Source organism: Thalassophryne amazonica, chromosome 6 (assembly GCF_902500255.1).
Source record: "Thalassophryne amazonica chromosome 6, fThaAma1.1, whole genome shotgun sequence".
NCBI classification, from domain to species: domain Eukaryota; kingdom Metazoa; phylum Chordata; class Actinopteri; order Batrachoidiformes; family Batrachoididae; genus Thalassophryne; species Thalassophryne amazonica.
In genome coordinates, this window is record NC_047108.1 from 3,309,317 (window position 1) to 3,327,955 (window position 18,639).

The 18,639-nt window shown below is 41.1% G+C and overlaps 1 protein-coding gene across 1 annotated transcript in view; it reads right to left on the reverse strand.

Annotated features, from left to right (window-relative positions):
• Positions 1 to 18,639, reverse strand: part of vps13d (vacuolar protein sorting 13 homolog D) — a 535,261-nt gene that overhangs the window by 493,936 nt on the left and 22,686 nt on the right. Inside the window, 3 exon segments of the mRNA XM_034171656.1 lie at positions 1,605 to 1,772; positions 4,449 to 4,553; positions 6,415 to 6,531. Of these exon segments, the coding sequence (XP_034027547.1) occupies positions 1,605 to 1,772; positions 4,449 to 4,553; positions 6,415 to 6,531 (390 nt within the window).

An 18,639-nucleotide genomic window follows, 5' to 3' on the forward strand; every position in this document is an offset into this window, starting at 1 on the left:
AAGGATGTGTTTAAGTGACTATTAATAATGTTTATCCATTCAAGTGTCTTAGAACAAATAGTATGCCAAAATAGTTAATGTGTTTAAATAATTGAATCACTTTTGTCTGCCTTTCTAACACATGAAGTTTTCAGTGAGATTACACACCCTAAATGGGCGGAGTTTAATGACGTAAGTCCCCTTTAAAAAGAACAGAGTTCTGCCCTCTCTCTCGTCTCACTCTTGAAACTCTTTTGGAGCACTCTGCAACTCTTCCTCTGTTCTTTTCTTTATTAAACGCTTAATTTTATTTTTGGGTCAACAAGGCCACATGCTAACCTTAGCTAAGCTTCCACGTGGCATTCATGTGCTCATTCATTCGCTGCTATTCTCTGATAATTTAACAAAGTAATAACCTGACGCGTTTAAGGTTTGTCAAGTCTTTCAAATTTTTAAGACAACTTCTGATCTGAACTTTTCAAATTAATAGCGAATTTACAGAAAAACAACTTTCCTTTTTTTTGTAATTGTACGCTGCTCTTACAGCTTTTACCTTTTTTCCTAAATTCACAAATACTTCTAATCTGACACCAACAAACTTTTTAAAAGCTACCAGAAACCATTTTCAACAAACGCCTTCCACCTCTGGGGTCCAGCAAGCTGACGACCTGACTGCAAGCAGCTATCCTGTCGGTAAAGCCAGCCAACACAAGCCTTTGGGATCACCCGGGGAGACCACTGAGTTAACCCCTGACCCAAATGAGCATGATGCAAAGACCCTACATCAACGACGGACGGACGAGTCCTCCGAACCAGCTCTTCAACGGATCAGCTAAGTGACCCAGTTAAAAGGTTCCAGAAAAAGGCATTTGTTGTCAATGGATGTAAAGTGGCTTCTTTTTAAACATTGTCATATGTTTGTTTCATAATTTTCTTAATAATAACTGGCTTCAAATTTCATCACTAAATTCGAATCAGATTTATTTACCTAAAATCTTTATCTGTCTACTTTCTCTCAACATCTCATGAGTAAGTAAATTGTGTCCATAAATGAACTTATTTAATCACTGTCCACAAAAATGCCAGTAAACTGGTCATTTCTTGTATAATTGTAAATAAAGTGTAAATATTTCTGCTGTGGTTCATTTTGTGTTCAGAAGGAGACCTCTGGTCAATCGTATCGCAGAATTCAGACTTTCAGACCCAAGACTGATTAATTAAATTTAGACCGATTAATTAAATTGAGACTGATAAATTAATGAATGGTTAAATTAAAGTACCTATGCTTTAAATAGGTGGTGCCCTTAATAATATTATTCTAATTAAATAATAATTATTAAACCCTAAAATTGTTGATTATTTTGGTATTTTGGTGACCCATTAAATGAGGTCTAGGTCAATCTAATTCAATTTGAGAGTTTAACCATACTTTCGCTATTTTTGGTGCTCTCCGTGAGGCTAATAATAAATTGCGAGGCTTAACTACTTATTCAGCACATACTTAGTGGTGCGCCCATGTGAAGGACCTGTAAATTCACTACATTATTTATTGGCCCCCTGGTGTTACATCTGAGAATTTCAGGCGAGTAACTCGAAATTATCAAAAAGACCATAAAAATACAAACCTGAGAAAGACGGAAAGACATTGGGTCCAGCTGAACTTGGCATTCTATTCGAGGGGTATGTCGGGATCTCAGTGGCTCCTTGGAGGTATTTCTTCTAAGTGACAGAGAGGCACTTACTGGCTCAAAGATGTATTGATGGGGGCTCTGCATAGACTGAGTCATTGTGTCCTGTAAATTCACAAAACATTCAAAGAGTTGGTATTCAATAAAATTAAATTAAATTTTTTATTTTGATTTAATTCATTTTTTAACCTTAATTTATTAGCCATAATGATCCCACAGGTTTAGCAATGCATTTTTATCAAAAAGAAAGCAATGCCATCATGTGAAATTTCCAAATGACAGCACTACATAAACATTTTAGGTCAATCGTAGGTACGATTATTAACTATATTATAACAGACAAATGGCCTTCTGTGTCTGCGTGTGTACAACTTTGATTGTGCAAAAAGCGAGGAAAGCTGACATTTGCCATTTGGTATGCTTATGTATATTTTGGGTCAAGGGTGAACGCTGCACAAACAGAAAGTTGATATGACATTTTAGCTAACCAGTAAACAATGAATGTTGTGCTGCAATGCAACAAGGGAGATTGGGTTTTTAAGGTTTTAAATATTGTTATTGTGGTTTATGTTAGTTTAACAATGTTGTTAGTGTTATTGATGTATTGTATTTTTGTAGCTCAATTATTTTTGTCAGTTTAGATATGTGTCATGTTGCTATTACCACAAGTGTCATAATATGCCATTCCCACAGCACTTAATGAAGGGCAACGAAGCCCAAATGAAACAAGAAATGTGGACTTTCGTTGGCATCGTTTAACCTTCGCCCAGCTTCGTTCCTGCAGCTGGTGCTTCGTCAGAATTTTTAAACTGTTGAAAAATTTGAACAAAGGGCAACGAAAACCTCAATTTGTCAGTATTTCGTTTTGCTGTCATTCTTGACGTTTTTTTAATCATTTGCTTAGTTTTTGTAACGTTAGCATTTAGTTTGACTTTGTTTGACGAGCTGAATGTTTTCACACTGCAGAAGCCAGTTTGTGAGCGCTGCTGCTGACGCTGCGTTCATGTACTGTCGAAATTAGACAGCGAATTCAGCCTGTTTGCTTGGATTTTTTTAATCTGGGTGGGGGGTCAGCTTCACTGGGCTCAAGCACCTTATACAGGCCAGAATTAATCTTTTATGTGGATACAATTAATTATTTTGCCACAAGCAACTGCTGAGCTTATTATTTTTTATTAAATATAACAATATGAGTGTAGGAATGACAATCCATCCCTTATGTACATGTGGCAACAGGTAGCTAATTCAAAAGATTATATGAAGAGCTGTTCTGGAAGACAGAATTCATGTTGTGGAACAGTGATCAGCTGGTAGAAATAACCTCACGTTAGTCAATGCGCGTTCACATGGATTAATCAGTTTACTGCTCTGATATATTCAATCATCTTTAAACTTATATTAATTCCCCCTTTTGACAGTTTTCTGTTATAAATCAATATATATGGACTCACACCATTCCAGCATGGGGTGGTAAGTCGTCTTTATATTAAAAGCATGAATGTGGTGAGTGATTTTAAGTTTAATGTAAGTACATATAACTGTAAATACATTAAAAATACATGGATGACAATAAAGTGAAAACACTTATTTCCATTGTGGTCCATTTAAAGATGAAATGACAAAACAGAAGTAGAAATAAAATAATAATAGTGTGATAACAAGAACCTAAACAATTTATAAAGACATTAAGACAGGAGTGGTACCTTAAAATCCTAAAACCTGACTTACGCTTTTGCAAATCTGTAACTTCATTGCCATGCAATACTGCTGACATGCACGTGACCCTTCTATAGTTCTCTGTCGCGTTTATGCAATCTGCCACAGGAACAGTGGTTTTCTGGATTAATCTGTCCTTCAACGGGTTCCACTTCTTTAGCAATCATCAACCTCCAAACCAACACCATGGTACGTATAATTTCCCTCCAAGAATTGCGGGACATTTGAACGTCTTTTTCTGACTCTTTGTTGTAAAGTTTGTCATATTTGCAGACTTTTCTGCCAAACGTGTTTGATCCATGATTGAAATGTAATTGGCAGGCGCACTGCAAAAACCTTTAAAATATGATGGGCAAGAAAGAAGTGAAAACGCAAAAGTGACAAGTCACAGCCCTTGAGGTCTCAGTCGTTTAGCAGGTGCACATCAGGCTACGGGTAGGGTTTGCAGTCAGGCATAGGGCTGCAAACTACAAGTGCAAACTAAACCCTAACCCTAACACCCTGCCAGGTGTCGGGTCTGAGCATGGTTTGAAAAAATAAACGGCCGGGTTTTTAATCACAGAAATACAGTGCCCACTTTCCTTGAATTGGCTAGTGTCAGAGCTGAACTTCATTTTGTACCTCTGTTACTGGGCAGATCCAGACTACTCTGTATGGTACACGCGATGGGTTTTTAATAGAAATGCATTATGATTGGACAGAATATTTTGTCCGATATGAGCCAAAATTCCTTAAACAAAATCTGTTATATATGGTGTTTATTACATGGAAAACAATACAAAAGCATTGGGACTTTTGCTTTTGTCAGGTGAGTGCGAATATCCAGTTTATACAATGACTGTTTAGGCAAGCTTTATTGTATTTCTTCTTCGGTTTCTATAAAGTAATAACAAATTTGATACATTTTTCTTCATGTTTTGATTTGGAATAGAATGTGCAGTGCTCCCAATTCATTTGCATAAAAGTCGTTTTAAGGATTTTGAGCTTTACATTTTTAAAACACACTGCTATTATTTTTAGCATAACTGTACCATCCCATATGACCACTATCCAAGAGTGTCTCACCTGAATTAGATGTGCAGGGAGGCTTCCTACTATTTCACACACGGTGTCCCAGTACACGCTGAAGCTTTCAATCTCAATTTGTTTCTGTCGGAGAAGCTTCTGGACCTGCAATCACAAATATGTTGTTTATATGTATTTGTAGGGAAGGGGCTGTTTCACCAAAGTAATTTAAAAGCATTTTTGCACACAAATATATTTTATTAACAGATATGTATAATGTTGTGTTAAGACATATATGAACAACACCATCCCAAGAACAGTGATAAATGATATTAAATCTGCCGAAACATCAACTGAAGTGACAGTTGTTTGAAAATAGAATTTTGAGAACTTTTCAATAGGTACTGGAATTAAAAATTAAGAATATGTGGATTTTTAAACTAATTATTCCTGTAGAATTTAAATGCAGTCATTTCTTATTATACATTGAATATCATTCTTCATTTAGCTGACTGAGGTGAGAGTTACCAAGGTCTATCATTACTTGGTTAACGGGGTCTTCATTGTAGCGTTTGGTATACTCTTCATATACAGTTGTGCTTTTCACAGAACATAAATTATGACAAAAACGTTTTTTCACTCATGGTTAGTGGTTGAGTGAAACAACTGTGTTTACTCTTTTTAAATCATAATGACAACAGAAACTATACAAATGGCCCTGATCAAAAGTTTACATACCCCTGCTCTTAATACCATGTATTTACCCTTTAACATCAATAGTAAAGCTGCCAACTTGTCTGATAAGGTTGGCAACTTGGCCTCTGAATTTGCTCAGATAAAGTCATTGCTTCTTTCTTTGCAGCCTTCTGAATCTTTTGCTGCTCCTCTCACAGAGCAGTTGACACCTTCCTGTGACTACATTGAGGAGGGGACCCCCCCACCCCCACTGCCAGCCATCGTGATGATGATGTGATGTTAATTGTGGCATCCAAGTCATGCCAATTTGGGTCGGATTGGAGCTCAAGGAGAGGGGGCCATTCAGTTGGCCTTGTCACGGCTTGGTATGCTTGTATTTTGGTTTTAATGTACACTTTGAGTACTGTTACTGTCATGTTTAGTCTGTGCTGTTCTGTTTGCTTGTTTTTATGTTAAAACGTAATGTGAAAATGAAAAGGTCCCGCACTCCGTCTTACTTGCTGTAGAAAAATTTATTCAGGACTGTATCACCATCATTTCGGCACTGTGGCCTTCATCAGGCAAATGAAGACTGAGCTCCAGGTAGCCATCTTTAAAAGGGTGGGGCTAGCACCCAAGGGTGCCAGTTAAATGCACAGTGCACCAAAATACAAATATCCATGAAAAAGTCAAAGTACAGACAATTATAAACTTATAAATTATAATTTATAATTATAATAATTATAAATTTGACACTGAGCGTGTGCACTCGTCAATATCAGTGTTCTACCTGCCAATCAAAAGGATTCTGCTGGCAAGAATGAACCGTTCTGACACAGAAAACACAGTGCAGCTCTGAACCAAACCACTCGGTGGAAACGGGAGCCTGTAAAAATACATACATTAATGGGGCTATTATGATAATTGTTCCAGCGCTGATGCCACTTGCTCCTTGTCCAATGTCGGGACTTGCCAGGAAGTTCCTGGTTTTTAGTGGTGCACAGTTTAATATCCGAATATTTATCTCTTCAGTAACTGCGCACCAGGAAAGGATAAATTTCAAACTGTTGTTTAATTTTAGTTTTAAATACTCAAAAAAAAAAAACTATTACATATTGTGTCACCTACACTTTAAAAGGGGAATTACAGAATGTATGGAGAAAAAAAAAAAAAAATCAACAAAGTACCCCTCGACCTCAGAGGTTGTCAAGTTAAAAGACATTTTTTATATCATGTTACTTTATATTCTGTCTTTCTCTGCATGATGCAGAAGACAGGATGAGATGGTGACTGATGATCCGAAGGAGAAACACCAATCAGGTGCAGCTGAGAGAATAGTTAGTTAACTTACTGATTCATTGTTGGGGTTCTGAGCAGAAACCTTCCCAATGCAAACGCCGAAAGAAAACGGCTTCTCTGGGTTGGAGAAATCATCCTCAAACCGGAGATGTACGTCTTGAATTTTCAGCTACAAACAAAAGACAGAACAAAGTTCAATTATTTCACCACCACATTTTAGAAAAAAACAAGACCTTCATCTGCTTCATTACAATGACTTCAGAAACAGTCACCTCTAAAAACTGTATACAGTAGGTTACCCATCACCAACCTCTTTAAATCTAGGACTACAGTCTACAAACAGAGGTCAGATCAGGTCAGGCAGCATATGCTGGTGCCCCACATCACCAAATACACAGAATTGCCCTGGGTCCTGGTTGGATCGCCACGCAGACCACTGATTCATCCATACCATCCTAATTCCAGCAGGAGCCGATCCGTGTATGTGTGTGTGCATCGGTGTATTACTGACAACGCATCGCGGAGCCGCTGTTTTTAGTGAGGACACACAGAGCGGCATAGAGTTTTAAATAAAGGGGGGGGAAGTGTATGTCTTTGTAAAGCCATAGCTCTGGGCACTTTGAGAGACAATAGTTTTTCAACTCGCAGCTGTTCCCCAGCGGAGGAAAAGCTCGCAGCTCACTGAAAATGGGTGAAGTGGACAGTTCAACCGAACGCCAACCTCCCCCTGCTCACAGGCCGGTTTTCATGCTGTGATCGACCCAATAACAGTAATGCACAGTGACTTGCAGAAGTAAGTTTAATCTGATTCCTGATTTGGAAAGATTAATGCGTTAGATTACTCATCACGAAAAAAAGTGGACAGGAAAACGTAACACGTTACCGGCATCACTATTATCAGAATGTATGTTTGTTATCTTGCCAAAGCAAATTTTTGCAAGATATGTTACTTAGTATGTACATTTGTTTTTTTGTTTTGTTTTTTATCTTGCCAAAATGATGTTTTGCAAGACATGTTACTCAGTATGTATGTATGTATGCATGTATGTTTGTTTTTTGTAATCATTGCAATTTTCACCTTTAGAACACTCTGGAGCACACAGTTTACATTAAAGAGTCTTGCATGTTCAACGATAGCAGCCCTGGCAAGATACCTTTCAGCACACAACTGGATCAAGCTCAAGGTCAGAGGTCAAGGTCATAGGAAGGTCAAAATATAAATTCAACAAAACAACTTTCCTGGTTGCAAATTTTGAAATTTTGCCTCCTGGGCGAAGACAACGAAGAAGGGGAGGGGAACGCTGCCACAAACAGCAGGAGAAGAAGAAAACTAGAAGGGTGGAAATGAGAGTGGGGACTTTGAATGTTGGTAGTATAACTGGTAAAGGGAGAGAGCTGGCTGATATGATGGAGAGGAGAAAGTAGACATATTGTGTGTGCAAGAGACCAAGTGGAAGGGAAGTAAGAGCAGGAGCATCGGCGGTGGGTACAAGTTGTTGTGCCATGGTGAGGACAGGAAGAGAAATGGTGTTGGGGTCATTTTAAAGGAAGAGTATGTTAAAAGTGTGTTGGAGGTTAAGCGAGTGTCTGACAGGGTGATGAGTGTGAAGTTGGAAATTGAAGGGGTGATGATGAATATCATCAGTGCATATGCCCCACATGTAGGATGTAAGATGAAGGAGAAAGAAGATTTCTGAAGTGTGTTAGATGAGGTGGAGGAGAGTGTGCCCAAGCATGAAAGAGTGGTGATAGGAGCGGACTTCAATGGGCATGTTGGTGAAGAAAACAGAGGTGATGAGGAAAGAATGGGTAGATATGGTAACAAGGATAGGAATGGGGAAGGACAGATGGTAGTTGATTTTGCAAAAAGGATGGAAATGGCTGTGGTGAATAATTTAAGAAAAGGGAGGAGCACAGGGTAACATATAAGAATGGAGGAAGGTGCACACAGGTGGACTACATTCTTTATAGCAGATGCAAGCTAAAAGAAATCAGAGACTGTAAGGTGGTAGCAGGAGAGAGTGTCGTAGCATAGGATGGTTGTTTGTAGGATGACTTTAGAGGTAAAGAAGAAGAGAGTGAGAGCTCAACAAAGGATCAGATGGTGGAAGCTGAAGGAGGAAGACTGTTGTGTGAAATTTAGCGAGCAGGTGAGAGAAGCACTGGTTGGAGGGGAAGCAATTTTGGACAACTGGAAAAGTACTGCACATGTGGTGAGGGAGACAGCTAGGACAGTACTGGGTATGACATCTGGACAGTGGAAGGAAGACAAGGAGACTTGGTGGTGGAATGAAGAGGTCCAGGAAAGCAGAAGGAGAAAGAGGTTGGCGAAAAAGTTTTGGGATAGTCGGAGAGATGAAGAAAGTAGACAGGAGTACAAGGAGATCCGGGGTAAGGCGAAAAGAGAAGTGGAAAAAGAGAAGGAAAAGGCATATCGCGAGCTGTAAAAGACGTTGAGTAGTAAGGAAGGAGAAAAGGACTTGTACCGATTGGCCAGACAAAGGGACAGAGCTGGAAAGGATGTGCAGCAGGTTAGGGTGGTAAAAGATGCACATGTTAATGTGCTGAAAAGTGAGGAGTGTGTGCTGAGAAGGTGGAGGGACTATTTTGAAGAGCTGATGAATAAAGAAAGTGAACGAGAGAAAAGGCTGGATGATGTGGTGAGAGTAAATCAGGAAGTACAAGAGATTAGCAAGGAAGAAGTGAGGGCTGCTATGAAGAGGATGAAGAGTGGAAAGGCAGTTGGTCCAGACATTCCAGTGGCGGCATGGAAATGTCTAGGAGAGATGGCAGTAGAGATTCTAACCAGATTGTTTAATAAAATCTTGGAAAGTGAGAGGATGCCTGAGGAGTGGAGACAAAGTGTGCTGTTCCTATTTTCAAGAACAAGGGTGATGTGCAGAGCTGCAGTAACTACAGAGGCATAAGGCTGATCAGCCACAGCATGAAGTTATGGGAAAGAGTAGTAGAAGCTAGGCTTAGAAAACAGGTGAAGATCTGTGAGCAGCAATATGGTTTCATGCTGAGAAAGAGCACTACAGATGCAATGTTTGCTCTGAGAATACTGTTGGAGAAGTACAGAGAAGGACAGAAAGAGTTACATTGTGTGTTTGTGGACTTAGAAAAAGCTTATGATAGGGTGCCAAGAGAAGAGCTGTGGTATTGTATGAGGAAGTCTGGAGTGGCAGAGAAGTATGTTAGGGTAGTGCAGGACATGTACAAGAATAGTGTGACAGCGGTGAGATGCGCAGTCGGAATGACAGACTCATTCAGGGTGGAGGTGGGATTACACCAAGGATCAGCTCTGAGCCCTTTCTTGTTTTCAGTGGTGATGGACAGGTTGGAGGTGGCAGAGCTGAAGATGTTGAGATTCTCTTTGGGAGTGACGAGAATGGACAAGATTAGGAATGAACATATTAGAGGGACAGCTCAGGTGGGACAGTTTGGAGACAAAGTCAGAGAGGCAAGATTAAGATGGTTTGGACATGTGCAGAGGAGGGACCCACGGTATATAGGGAAAAGGATGCTGAGGATGGAGCCACCAGGCAGGAGGAGAAGAGGGAGGCCAAAGAGGAGGTTTATGGATGCGCAGTCGGAATGACAGACTCATTCAAGGTGGAGGTGGGATCACACCAAGGATCAGCTCTGAGTCCTTTCTTGTAGGCAGTGGTGATGGACAGGTTGACGGATGAGATCAGACAGGAGTCCCCATGGACTATGATGTTTGCAGATGACATTGTGATCTGTAGTGAGAGTAGACAGCAAGTTGAGTCTAGTCTGGAGAAGTGGAGATATGCTTTGGAGAGAAGGGGAATGAAAGTCGGTAGAAGCAAGATTGAGTACATGTGTGTGAATGGGAGGGAGCCCAGTGGAATAGTGCAGTTACAAGGAGTAGAAGTGGTGAAAGTAGATGAGTTTAAATATTTGGGGTCAACTGTTCAAAGTAATGGAGAGTGCAGTAAAGATGTGAAGAAGAGAGTGCAGGAAGGGTGGAGTGGGTGGGGAAAGGTGGCAGGAGTGATTTGTGACCGAAGAATATCAGCAAGAGTAAAGGGGAAAGTTTACAAGACAGTAGTGAGACCAGCTATGTTGTATGGTTTAAAGGCGGTGGCACTAACACAGGGCACTAACAAGGCAGGAGGCAGAGCTGGAGGTGGCAGAGCTTAAGATGTTGAGATTCTCTTTGGGAGTGACGAGAATGGACAAGATTAGGAATGAACATATCAGAGGGACAGCTCAGGTGGGACGGTTTGGAGACAAAGTTGGCCAGGCGAGATTGAGATGGTTTGGACATGCGCAGAGGAGGGACCCAAGGTATATAGGGAGAAGGATGCTGAGGATGGAGCCACCAAACAGGAGGAGAAGAGGGAGGCCAAAGAGGAGGTTCATGGATGTGCTGAGGGAGGACATGCAGGTGATTGGTGTGACAGAGGAAGATACAGAGGACAGGGTGAGATGGAAACGATTGATCTGCTGTGGCGACCCCTAACGGGAACAGCCGAAAGACAAAGAGCCTCCAAATTTTACATGAATATAGTGACTGGCCTTGCCCATAAGCCATTAACTGGGATAAGTGAAAGACCTTGACCTTCAGGGTTTTGCTTGAGGTCAAACATGACCTAAATTAGGTCAAATTTCAGATTTGAGTAAAAAGTGTAATACACAACATGTGTGAATGTTCGTGTTGCAATTGGGAGGAAATGGAGGGCAGAGGAGGAGGTGCAGAAGGCAGTGAGTAGGTTGCAGCAACAGGAAGTGATGGGCAGAGGCCATACAGGGCGTGCTGTTCCTGCCAAAGCCAGCAAGAAGGAAGGGAAGGAACTCATTGCCAGTGGCTCAGGGGCAGCAGGGTCACTGGACAACATGGGAGGGTGTGGAGAATCGGGTGGTGAACTGGCCAGACATGGAAACTCTCACAGGCCCAACTCAGTTTCCTCATCTGGGCAACCTATGGTACCCTGCCGTGTCCCCGAAACATCCAACAGTGGCTGTGCACAGAACAGGCCTGCGACCTCTTTGGAACCAGCGATGCCTCTCTACAACAAATTCTGGCAGGATGCAAGACCTCACTAACCCAGGGTCACTTCAGATGGCACCATGATCAAGTGCTCAGGAAACTGGTGGAAGTGGTGGAGAAGAAAAGGCAAGCAGCAAGCCAGGGGGTCCAGTCAGAGAGACATCAGTTGATACATTGCCTTAGAGAAGGGGAGTCTGCAGCCACAAATAGGAGACCCACATCCACGCTCCTAGCATTAGGGGAAGACTGGAGATTGGATAGGGGTAGGCAGATTGGACCTGGGTTGGCAGCTCCATTTCCCAGGGGAGATCTGCAGCACCACATTGCAACCAGATGTGGTGCTGTGGGCCACATCCAAAAGAACTGCTCTTCTGATCGAGCTGACTGTACCATGGGAGGAAGGAACGGAGGAATCACACAAAAGAAAGAGGGCAAAATATTCTGACCTGGTCACGGAATGCAGGGAGAGAGATGGAGTACAAGCTCCAGTGGAGGCTGGCACAAGGGAGCTTGTGGGTACATCAACAACCTACCTGCTGAAGGCAATGTAACTGAGGGATAAGGAATGACACAAAGCTATCAGGCAGCTTTCAGAGGAGACAGAGACAGCAAGATTTGGCTCTGGTTGAGGAGGTGGGACAAGATATGTGGAGCCAGCAATTTCCAAGACAGGCTACCTGTGGGGAGTGACTGGGAGACGTTCTTGTTCACTGCCATGCAACCATGAGATGTTCCAGGTTAAGGGGCGATGCATCTGTGAATGGTGTTCCCCAGATGATGACCCCACAGCTAGCTTATTGGGCACCATTGGATGTACGGCAGGCCCACTGTAGAGCCTAGCAGGTGTTAACCCTCTGGGGCCGACGGCGTCATATACGATGCCTAAGACCAAGCTTTACTAAATTATAAATAACTTTTAAATGATATGAGATAGAAACTTACTTTTTTTTTTTTTGCTGAAAAGTTAACTCCGCGGATTTTCGGGCCAGCCATCAGCCATCTTTATACTCCACACAGAAGCTGTGTGATAACGTGCGCAATGTGAGTGTACAATCGGAATTGGTTCATCGTCACATCGTTTTCCAAAATCCAATCGTAGGGCAGATTTAACTCACGTGAAAAGCCAAACATCGTTTTCAGGAGTGATATGTTACTAGTTGGCCCGTTTGAATAGCCCCCCGGGTGCTCCAATGAGTACATACTATTAGTACATACTCAGTGCGCCCTGGGCCATTACGCACAGCAATCAGTGACAGCACACGGAGCAAACGGAGAGTCTCTGATGAAAATATTACATGCTCAAACAAAGAGTGTGTAACTATCAAAATTGCTCCACTATTTTGCATGTGAATGTTACTGGATAACTCTGTTGCTTTCTCAGTGTAAAGCACTGTTTACCATATCAATGGACAACAAAATGCATAGACCATTTTGTATATATTGTTCAAACCTTTTTATTGCACAGTCTTTCACACAAGACCTCAAATTACCTTTATAAAGTGTCAAAACAGTTGTTTATTATAGTTCGCTGTGTGTTTTGAATAAATGTGTGTGGAAAATAATTTTTCACTTTATTTTTTCCTTGCCTATTTTTGATTGTAATCCTTTATTACACTTGTAAAACACAACAAAAACAATCGTATATTCTGAAAGCACAGGTTGTCCTGAAAAAAAGAGACATAAAACCTGATTGTGGGATGCAGGGAGAGCTGTTAACAGCAATAATAAAACATTTATGCCAGGTGAATGAACTGTCGAAAAAATGCCTTTGGACCCCAGAGGGTCAACACCTACCTGTAATGTTTTACACCAAATTAAAGGGCATGATGAGAGGATCCAGAATAAAAAAAGTGTTAAGTTATGTCATTTGATGAAATCATAATGAAAAAAATACCTGAAAACTTTAGAATTTTTAACCCCTTAAGCCCTACAGCCTATTCCACCAAAATCAATTTATTTCTTCAGCTTGTACAAGGTCAAAAATGAAAAAGTTTGGATCAGCTAAAAGACAGGTCCTAGGGGATGTTGTGGATGCAAAAAAAAAAAATTAAAGTAAATAATACTTGGTAGGAGTAAATGAGTTCCCAAAAAATGAATTCAGATTTATGTCTTTATTTGCTTGGCGTTTCAGCTGTGGTTAGTTGATATGTGATTGAAGTGGATACTTTTGTAGAGGAGACTTCGCTTGACATTTTGATGTATAATAAGTGTATGTTGGTGTCAGCACTGGTTAGTTATGAGTGTTCAAATGTTCCAAAACAGGGCAAGTCCCCAAATTTGGGGACTCTAGGGTTTAAGAGGTTAAGCGTGTGACAAAGCGTGTAAATCAGGGGTGCCCAAGTTCGGTCCTCGAGATCTACCTTCCTGACACTCTTGTCTCCCTGTTCAAACACACCTGAATCCAATGAAAGACTCGTTAGCAGGCTTTTAATGAGTCTTTCATTGGATTCAGGTGTGTTGGAGCAGGTTTTAAGTTGTGACATCATTTGATGACATCATGAAAAAAACCTGCAAAATTTAGATTTTTTTTTTTAAGGGTGTGACAAAGTGTGTAAATCATCATTGCAGACTCTTGTAAGTTCTCATATAGCAGTACTATGGTGATACCTTTCAGCACAAAAAAGTACCAAGCTTGAGGTCAAAGTCACAGAAAGTTAAACAGTAAAATCACCAAAATAAACCTTGCTGTTCATAATTTGTGCTTTTTGCCTCCAAATTTGGCATGAATATAGTGAATGGCTGCCCGCCAGTCCCTCTTCATGGTGGTGGTTCCTTGTGGTAGTTTCTCCTGTTCATCTTTATTAAAGGCACTGCGCTGCGGTGGTTTGAATCATATTTGTCTAATAGATTACAATTTGTTCATGTAAATGGGGAATCTTCTTCACAGACTAAAGTTAATTATGGAGTTCCACAAGGTTCTGTGCTAGGACCAATTTTATTCACTTTATACATGCTTCCCTTAGGCAGTATTATTAGACGGTATTGCTTAAATTTTCATTGTTACGCAGATGATACCCAGCTTTATCTATCCATGAAGCCAGAGGACACACACCAATTAGCTAAACTGCAGGATTGTCTTACAGACATAAAGACATGGATGACCTCTAATTTCCTGCTTTTAAACTCAGATAAAACTGAAGTTATTGTACTTGGCCCCACAAATCTTAAAAACATGGTGTCTAACCAGATCCTTACTCTGGATGGCATTACCCTGACCTCTAGTAATACTGTGAGAAATCTTGGAGTCATTTTTGATCAGGATATGTCATTCAAAGCGCATATTAAACAAATATGTAGGACTGCTTTTTTGCATTTACGCAATATCTCTAAAATCAGAAAGGTCTTGTCTCAGAGTGATGCTGAAAAACTAATTCATGCATTTATTTCCTCTAGGCTGGACTATTGTAATTCATTATTATCAGGTTGTCCTAAAAGTTCCCTAAAAAGCCTTCAGTTAATTCAAAATGCTGCAGCTAGAGTACTGACGGGGACTAGAAGGAGAGAGCATATCTCACCCATATTGGCCTCTCTTCATTGGCTTCCTGTTAATTCTAGAATAGAATTTAAAATTCTTCTTCTTACTTATAAGGTTTTGAATAATCAGGTCCCATCTTATCTTAGGGACCTCGTAGTACCATATCACCCCAATAGAGCGCTTCGCTCTCAGACTGCAGGCTTACTTGTAGTTCCTAAGGTTTGTAAGAGTAGAATGGGAGGCAGAGCCTTCAGCTTTCAGGCTCCTCTCCTGTGGAACCAGCTCCCAATTCAGATCAGGGAGACAGACACCCTCTCTACTTTTAAGATTAGGCTTAAAACTTTCCTTTTTGCTAAAGCTTATAGTTAGGGCTGGATCAGGTGACCCTGAACCATCCCTTAGTTATGCTGCTATAGACGTAGACTGCTGGGGGGTTCCCATGATGCACTGTTTCTTTCTCTTTTGCTCTGTATGCACCGCTCTGCATTTAATCATTAGTGATCGATCTCTGCTCCCCTCCACAGCATGTCTTTTTCCTGGTTCTCTCCCTCAGCCCCAACCAGTCCCAGCAGAAGACTGCCCCTCCCTGAGCCTGGTTCTGCTGGAGGTTTCTTCCTGTTAAAAGGGAGTTTTTCCTTCCCACTGTAGCCAAGTGCTTGCTCACAGGGGGTCGTTTTGACCGTTGGGGTTTTACATAATTATTGTATGGCCTTGCCTTACAATATAAAGCGCCTTGGGGCAACTGTTTGTTGTGATTTGGCGCTATATAAAAAAATTGATTGATTGATTGATCTTTTGGAAGATAGTGTTCACCCTCAGGGTGATCGTTTTCATTTTTTTTTTTTTTTTTTTTTGAGGGGTGAAGGTGACAGCCAATCAGAGGAGAGCGGCATCATGATGTCAGTGGTTGGTCTCTCTGGCGCTCCAAAACCGCCAAGTTCCAAACCTGATAACATCTCCGGAGTGATTTACAAGACACCTCGTGGATGTCAGCGTTCATGCTAACTTCCACTAACTTAAAGCTAACTTTCGCTCTTGTCAAAAGCTTATGTATGTGCACACACACACACACACACACTCGTGCAGATGCCGTTAAAGCATAAATAAAATAGCGTTTATGATTGACTGACTTATTTTGCAACATCAATATAAACATACAGAGGTGAGTGTATCAATGATACACAGATAACACAATAAAGCATAAATGCTTATTTCCATTGTGGCCCTTGTGAAGTTATCATAAGGGCCACAATAAGACAATAGGTAGAGGATTTTCTTAAAAAGATGACCCGAAAGTTTGGCTACAAATTGTCAGAAGGTACATCTGAAATGCAAGCCTGGATTTGATCTGTTTTGGTGAAAGAAAATCCTTCTCCGCTCTACACCACTATGAAGCTAAGAGTTAATAAAGATGTCCATTATCAAAAACCTCATGAGTAATGAAAGTGTAGGACATACACCACTGTGTCATGAAGCTGTATAACTGAAGATACAAAATGCAAAGCTTGCACTGTGCACAATTTCTCCAATCACAGCCACATAAGCCCATAGTAGGGCTCTTCAACTCCAGTCCTCGAGGGCAGATGTCCTGCAACTTTTAGATGTTTGACTACTTCAACACACCTTCATCAATTAATGAGGTCATTAGCAGCACTCGAGAGAACCTGACTGCATACTGAGGAGGCAATTCAGCCATTTGCTTCAGGTGAGAGTAAACTCAGTTGCTTCACCCAACCACTAAAGCGCCGGTCACAACCCACCGTGCGTTTTTTTTTTTTTTTTTTTTTTGCCGTACGTTTTCTGCGGATTGAATTGAATTGAGCTTTGTCATTGCATAAAATACAACGAAATTCCATGTGGTACCTCTTAACAAAAGAACACAACATATGACAACAAAAGACAACAAAGGAAAACATACAACAGCATACAATAACATATTACAAAAGAAGACAACATACAGCACTTTAGTATAATAAAATAAGAAAATAAAAATAAAAATACAAAATAATAATAATAGCAACATACAAGTGGTGCAAAATGGCAGCGAGAAAGTAGTGCAACATATGGAATTAGTACAAGGTATAAATGAATAAATTATTGAATTGAATTAAATTGAATTGAGCTTTTATTGTCCTTGTATATGATGCAACGAAATTCCGAGTAGTACCTCTTTAACAAAGAAAGACAACATATGACAGTATTTATTTTTAAGTTTTATGTAATGCAAAAGGAGTAATGGATGATACAGCTCTGGGAAAGAAACTGTTCCTCAGCCTCCTAGTCCGAGATTTTACTGTTCGGTATCTCCGTCCAGAAGGAAGAGGAACAAAAAGATCATGTCCTGGGTGGGTGGGATCTTTGATAATGCTGTTGGCTTTCTTGTGTAGGCGGTCAGCATACACTGAGTGCAGATCTGGAAGTGGACTTCCAATGATCCTCTGCGCTGTTCTCACCTCCCGGGTCAGGTCCTTTCTGTCTTGCACTGTACAGCTGGAATACCATATAGTCATGCAGAGACAAAGGATACTTTCGATTGTGCTCTTATAAAAGTTCGCCAGTAGTTGTGGGGGGAGTCCAGTCCGCTTGAGTTTCCTCAAAAAGAAAAGTCTTTGATGGGCCTTCTTAATGAGGTATGAGGTGTTAAGAGTCCAGGTGAGATCAGCTGTGATATGGAGTCCGAGGTACTTTATGTTGTTCACATGCTCCACTTCAACACCATGTATGGGGTGTATGTGCAGTTCTTTTAGTTGTCCTGTAGTCCACAATAATCTCCTTGGTTTTGGTGGCGTTCAGAACTAGGTTGTTGTCTGAGCACCACCGTGCCAGATGGTGAATCTCCTCTCTGTAGTGGGTCTCATCGTTGTTGGTTGTGCAGCCTATCACTACAGTGTCATCAGCATATTTTACAAAGGTATTGGAAGCATAATAGGGGGTGCAGTTGTGTGTAAACAGTGTGAAGAGTACTGGACTGAGCATGCAGCCCTGTGGTGTACCAGTGTTTAAAATGATTGTGGACGATGTGTGGTCCCCTATTCTCACCACTTGTGGTCTGTTGGTAAGAAAGTCTCTGATCCATGAACACAGTGAGGGGGTCAATCCTAGATTGCAGAGTTTAGCTACCAGTTTATGAGGGATTATTGTGTTAAACGCAGAGCTATAGTCAATGAATAGCATCCTGACATATGTGCCAGGTTGCTCCAGATGAGACAGGCCCGTATGAAGTGCAATGGAGACAGCATCATCTGTGGAACAATTACTCCTGTAGGCAAACTGGTGTTTGTCTAGATTAAGTGGAATGCTGGTCCCGATGTGTTTCAGGATAAGTCTCTCAACGCATTTTGTGATAACAGGAGTCAGAGCCACTGGTCTGTAGTCATTAAGACAGGTTACTGCTGACATTTTAGGCACAGGTATAATGACAGATGATTTAAGGCAGGTGGGGACTACAACCTCCTGCAAGGAGATATTGAAGATGTCCAGAAATACTCCTGCTAGTTGGTCCGCACATGACTTTAGTGTCCTACCTGACACCTTGTCCGGCCCCACAGCTTTGGAAATATCTATCTTCCTCAGTGTGGATTTTACTTGATGGTGCTGAAGAATAAGATATGGCTGTTGCTCTTCAGGTTTGGGGGGCTGGGCCACTCCTCCGCTTTCTTGCGGATGCCACGGCCACTACATTTTTGTGAAAACGTATGGAGGCAGTAGCAAGAGGAGGGAGGGAGTACATTCAACGCACGTCTCTAGGAGTGTAACGATAAAGAGAGTTGACAATAAAGCTGTGT